The sequence below is a fragment of the Sinocyclocheilus anshuiensis genome, unplaced genomic scaffold (genome assembly GCF_001515605.1).
Source record: "Sinocyclocheilus anshuiensis isolate Anshui unplaced genomic scaffold, SAMN03320099.WGS_v1.1 scaffold1193, whole genome shotgun sequence".
Lineage (NCBI taxonomy): Eukaryota > Metazoa > Chordata > Actinopteri > Cypriniformes > Cyprinidae > Sinocyclocheilus > Sinocyclocheilus anshuiensis.
In genome coordinates, this window is record NW_015549615.1 from 106,646 (window position 1) to 112,780 (window position 6,135).

General features: G+C 42.4%; 1 protein-coding gene across 1 annotated transcript in view; it reads right to left on the reverse strand.

Annotated features, from left to right (window-relative positions):
* Positions 1–1,074: 1,074 nt before the first annotated feature.
* The window catches only part of LOC107659273 (carcinoembryonic antigen-related cell adhesion molecule 21-like), a 10,910-nt gene continuing 5,849 nt past the window's right edge, over positions 1,075–6,135 (reverse strand). Inside the window, exons 2-5 of the mRNA XM_016448158.1 lie at positions 1,949–2,269; positions 1,506–1,832; positions 1,262–1,348; positions 1,075–1,094 (exon numbers count right to left, since the gene is read on the reverse strand). Coding sequence (XP_016303644.1) covers positions 1,075–1,094; positions 1,262–1,348; positions 1,506–1,832; positions 1,949–2,269 — 755 coding nt within the window. The remainder of the gene's footprint in view (positions 1,095–1,261; positions 1,349–1,505; positions 1,833–1,948; positions 2,270–6,135) is intronic.

Genomic DNA, 6,135 nt, shown 5'->3' on the forward strand with positions numbered 1-6,135 from the left:
AGTAATACGCAACATGCACGACCTTCACGTCAACTTCGTTATATCTGCAGCACTAACTGATGAGCTATTAACTGAAAAGCTAATACTTTTTCCCCACACTTGCCCTCAAGAAATAGTCAGAACTAGCAGATGATGTGCTATCCAAATTATCTTTATTTTATGCAACACTTCAGTATACACACTGCTCTTGTTTAACTGAACAATGTAATATATGTTTTTAGTGTTATGACTTGCATTTATATATATATATATATATATATATATATATATATATATATATGAAGGAGAGCAGTGTTCGGAAAGGAGGGGTCCAGGTAGGGGGCGGAGACCGGTGGCCGCACACGCTTCCCTCTCTGTGGTCCGTGGTGCGAGGGATGGCATCTTCTTCACAGCGGCTAATCTTCCCTGGCCCCCAGCGCTTCAGGGGATTAATGGCCCGGCATCCTACCTGTCAGCGACGTCACTGGTCCATCTCCATTCCGGACCGTGGGTCCGGCAGCTCACTTCTCTGGCGGTGCGGGAATCCCTCTGCGCTCACTTCCTGGACCCACGAGGACACCAGCGTGCATGCACGGGGGAAGAGATCGGTCTCTTGAGGAGAGGCTCGCTCGGCATTTAACGGTGGCGGTGACGAGGCTCCATTCACTTCATGTGTGCCTCATCATGCGCCGCCAGCCCTGACAGTTTCTGCACCCCAACTTTCTTACACACACACTGTTATCGGGAACCTGATGGGGGCGGCGATTAAGGGCCGTGATGATGATAAATACGGGGGAGGCAGCCGATCTGTCACAATATATATCAACAGTTGGATGGGAATCTCTGTTCCTGCTCTAAAATTTTATTTTCAATTATTAAAATTTGATTTCATTGTGTTTCCTGTTTCACTGAATTACAGGTGGAATCTGTGTTACTTTTCTTAAACTTGATTTACTTCAGAGCTCATCAGTGTGCTTGCTGATTGGCTGAATGACAAGTTGTTGTGTTGTTTTTCTTTGTGCTGAGCAAGAGAGAGTAGAGACAACTGTTCACGAGCTGCTTCTCTGGTGATTTATTTTAATCTTTGAGTGCGAGTCACGCAAGATTGACGAACCCTGCATAACACAATCATTTGTATGTTTACTAAGTGCCACAGACATTACAACACAGACTGTATTAGACATACAGTGCATTCAGAAAGTATTCAGACCCCCTTCACTTTTTTTTACTTTTTCTAGAACCGCTGTAAAGCACTGGTGTGAGGAAGACAGTGATGATGTACCTTTAGTTTGGTGTGTGTTTGCAGTTGAGGGATCCTGAGAGTTTGTGTTGTGGACTGGAATCACTGCTGTCGCTGAATTAGCTTGAGCTGTAAAGGACAAATGTTAGTTCAGATAAATCAAACTGTAGAATATGACAATTACATTTCAGTTAGTTAACACACAAGATAACTCTATAGCATTATCTGTCATAATATTAGCACATCTATCAGAGACTCTTCCATAATTGATGAGATGTTTTCTCACCTGAACCTTCGACAGTGTATGTGACTGAGGTCTTGACTTGATTTCTGTGAGTAACATTGCATCTCCACTCTCTGTTGTGATCTTCATTCAGGAGTGTTGTATTCAGAGTGATGATACAGTGATCTGATGAGAATAATATCTGATATCTGGAGTCTGATCTTGTCAGTTTAACACCAGCCTGATTCACCCAGAACAGCTGAATTCTCTCAGAACGGATCCAATCATCACAAAAGACTCCATCATATGAATACAACTGACAGGAGAGAGTCACAGAGCGGCCTGCACTGATCTCAGTCTGTGAGGATGAGGATGAGGATGATGAAGATACTGAAACACAAAATAACACACAAATCACACTCTTCAATCATCATGGGAGATTAAAAGAGATAAATCGACCACATAATTTTAACAGTTTTAAATTGACCACATAATCATAAAATTACCATGAAGAACATGCAGATAAACATGTGTCTCAGTTCCTTGTTGTTCTCCATTCACATATTGTTGGCAGGTGTAATATCCATAATCTTCTTTTGTGATGTTCTTGATGTTCAGAGAGCAGTCAGACCCCAGACTCAGTCTCACATGACTTTCTGTGTCTTTCTTCTTTTTCCCTAAAGCAATCAGTTCAACTGCTGTTGAATTGCTGAATCTGTTATAGTTCCATGTAGTTGATTTGCAGTCAGGAAGAGCATTACTACAGGACAGACGGACATTTTCACCAGAACTGATGAACACATGAGTCACTTTTGCTCTACTGGTACCTGAAAAACAGTATATTTGGATAAAAATTATGCTATACATTAAAGGGGACATCGGATGCCCATTTTCCACAAGTTGGTATGATTCCTTAGGGTCTTCATGAAAAGTCTACAACATACTTTGGTTAAAATTCATCAGTGTTCGTGTAAAACAACACCCTTTTTACCTTGTCAAAAGCAGCTCTAATCAGAGCGACCTGTTTCGGTGGTCTCTTTAAATGATAATGACCTCTGCTCACCCCACCCCTCTCTTCCATTAAAGAGCAAAGGCGATTTGCAAATAATAATAAGAAATATAAAGTGTGGGACTTCTTCTGGAGGTGCAGCTGAATCATGAACAGTGGGAACTGATCCATCCTTGAGTTTGAACTTTTTTGTGGTGCATTCACCACAAAAGTGATCCACTGCATCTTCAGTGGCTCAGATGTCGGGAGTAAATCACGACTGCCATGTTCATTCTTGCATCCAACAACAAAACACCTCAATCACTTAGGAGACGATCTTGTCTACACCTGCTGTGGCATCGAAACAATAGCGGACTGTTTATAGCTCACTCAGGGCGGGTCTATGCTAAAACGGCAGTGTCCGTCAACAGTCATGGGAGGGGCCTGTGCAAAGTGACGTCACTTTGCCCAGAATCTGTGAACGGCTTGATCTGAGAAAGTGCTTATGATTTGTAGGGATTTAAAAAAAAAGCACTGGGTGGATTTTTATCATTATAGGGTAGTTGTGTACAAACACTGCCAACACACATTTAAGTTCAAAAATACAAAATTTTGCATCCAATGTCCCCTTTAAAACATGAACCTTCATAATCAAACGTCTGTGACAGCACGACATTCTCAGTGTCAGATATCAGTGCATTCAGGAATAAAACAGTACTTGCAAATGTGAGTCTGAGACCAGAACATGAATGTCAGGAAGAATTAAGCATGTTCAAACTAACTCATTCCCAGACTCCATGCAAGACCAGCTCTAGTAAAACATTTATATCTATGTATATTTATACTGAACTCATTCACAGGAGTTTAATGAGCAATACTTTTTGAACTGTTTCTTGCTACCGCGTTTTGAGCTCCATCAAGTTAATTCTTTATTGTCTATTTTTTTTAAATATTAAAATCAATTTTATACACCATCATTTCCGTTTCTATAATGTGTGAATTTATTAGGGCTGCCCTAGACTAAAGATTTTTCTGGTCGACTAGTAGTCGTTCATTTGAAGCATTAGTTGACTAATCACACGTTTATTAATAAACTGTTTAAATAATTATAATGAGCCTTTAATTGCCTACATAGCAATAAGCAGTCAAGCACATGCATAAAGCTTGCCACAGTGCACCGGCAGAAGTAATCTGTCAGTGAAAAACAGTAAGAAGACTGGATTAACATTTTAATAATTTGATTTTTAAATGTTACAAAATGTGTGTTACAAGCTGATTGTGCATAGATAAGATCCCTGAAGTTGCAAAGACTAAAGTCTCAAAACCAAAGAGATCTTCTTTATCAAAGACTCTGCCACGCCTCCTAAAACGGCTCGTTCTAACACGCCCCCACATATCTACCTCACTATGTGGAAATATTTGCATAATGCCGCCCAAATGTGCACGCAAAGAAAGAACGTGTGGTTTCAGTAACCGCAGTTAGTGTTGAAGCAGCATGTCAGGGAGACGCTGTGTGTTTCTAGGCGAAAGCAAAAGCACTTTATTTGGCCTTCCGAAAGTAGATGCATTTAGGAATCTTTAAGATTATTTACAACAGAACAGCAATGCATTTTATGGACGACCGTTTTCTCTAGAAAGCTAACCTCCGCTGAGCGCAAATATGATGTTGGAAATAAGGAACTACTCTCCAAGAAAGCAGCAATCGAGGAGTGGCGTCACTGGCTTGAGAGAGCTCTTCATCCATTCCAAGTGTTTACAGACCACAAGAATCTGGAGTATATCAAGAGTGCCAAGCGTCTTAACCCCCGACAAGCCCGTTGGGCATTGTTCTTCACACGATTCAATTTTACTGTCGTTTTGCCCTTTTAAACAACAAGTCATTCACACTCCCTGTTGTTGTAAGAACTGATACTCTCTCTCTCGACCTCACAGCGCTGATTGACTCCGGAGCCGCCCTAAATCTCATCCACCAGGACATCATAACCAAATATCAAATCCCTACACAATTATGCACCCCACCTATCCAGGTCAAGGCTATCGATGGTGAATTGATAGGAAGAGGCATCACTCACCAAACCAAAACACTCACCCTCCAAGTTGGAGCCCTTCATAAGGAATCCATCTCCTTTTACATCATCGACTCTCCCAAACACGAACTGGTTCTAGGATATCCCTGGCTCTCTACTCACGACCCCGAACTCTCATGGCATCAAGGCGAATTGACGCGCTGGTCATCTTTCTGTATGAGTCACTGTATCACGGCAACACCCCAATTCTGTCTTGCGTCTCGCAACCAAAGCCCTGAGACACACAAGGAAGTTAACATCCCCCATTGTTATCAAGATCTATCTGATGTCTGATGTAAGGTAAAAGCCACACAACTTCCTCCACACAGACCTGGAGACTGTGCCATCGATCTCCTGCCTAATACACAACCCCCCAAGAGTAAAGTATATCCACTTTCCAGAAACGAAAGTCAAGCCATGGAGGAGTATGTGGATGAAGCCTTGAAATCCGGTTTCATCCGACCATCAACTTCCCCAGCAGCTGCAGGATTCTTCTTTGTGAAGAAGAAAGATGGCGGACTAAGACCATGTATTGATTATAGAGGACTGAATACTATTACTGTTAAGTTTCCCTATCCCCTTCCGTTATTCCCATCAGCCCTAGAACAACTCCGAGAAGCCAAGATCTACACCAAGCTCGACCTTCGTAGTGCTTATAATCTCATCAGAATCAAAGAAGGGGATGAATGGAAAACAGCTTTTCTCACCACTAGGGGGCACTATGAATATCAGGTAATGCCGTATGGGCTGGCCAACTCGCCCGCTGTATTCCAATCTTTCATCAATGAGCTCTTCAAGGACCTCCTGAATAAATCTGTGGTTGCATACATCGACGATATCCTCGTATTTTCCAAGACAGAACACGAGCACATTTCCCATGTCAGAACAGTCCTTTCTCGGCTCTTAGAGAATGAATTATATGTCAAGGCAGAAAAGTGTGAGTTCCATGTTAATCAAACTTCATTCCTGGGTTACCACATCAGCTCACAGGGCGTCAAGATGAATGACCTCAAGGTTCAGGCAGTCACTGATTGGCCACAACCGAGAACTATCAAGGATTTGCAGAGATTTCTAGGCTTTGCCAATTTCTACAGGAGGTTTATCCGAAACTATAGTATGGTTGCCTCTCCTCTCACATCACTTCTCAAGAATAAACCGTCAAAACTGGTTTGGACTTCGGAAGCTAACAACGCGTTCAACGCATTAAAGGAACGATTCACGACAGCCCCTATCCTTAAACATCCTGATCCGAACGAACCATTCATACTTGAGGTAGATGCCTCAGACTGTGGCATAGGCGCCATACTCTCTCAGAGACAAGGACAACCAAGCAAATTGTATCCATGTGCTTTCTTCTCTAGAAAGCTAACCTCCGCTGAGCGCAACTATGATGTTGGAAATAAGGAACTACTCTCCATGAAAGCAGCAATCGAGGAGTGGCGTCACTGGCTTGAGGGAGCTCTTCATCCATTCCAAGTGATTACAGACCACAAGAATCTGGAGTATATCAAGAGTGCCAAGCGTCTTAACCCCCGACAAGCCCGTTGGGCATTGTTCTTCACACGATTCAATTTTACTGTCACTTATCGGCCTGGCAGCAAGAATGGTAAAGCAGACGCTCTTTCCCGACAATATGACC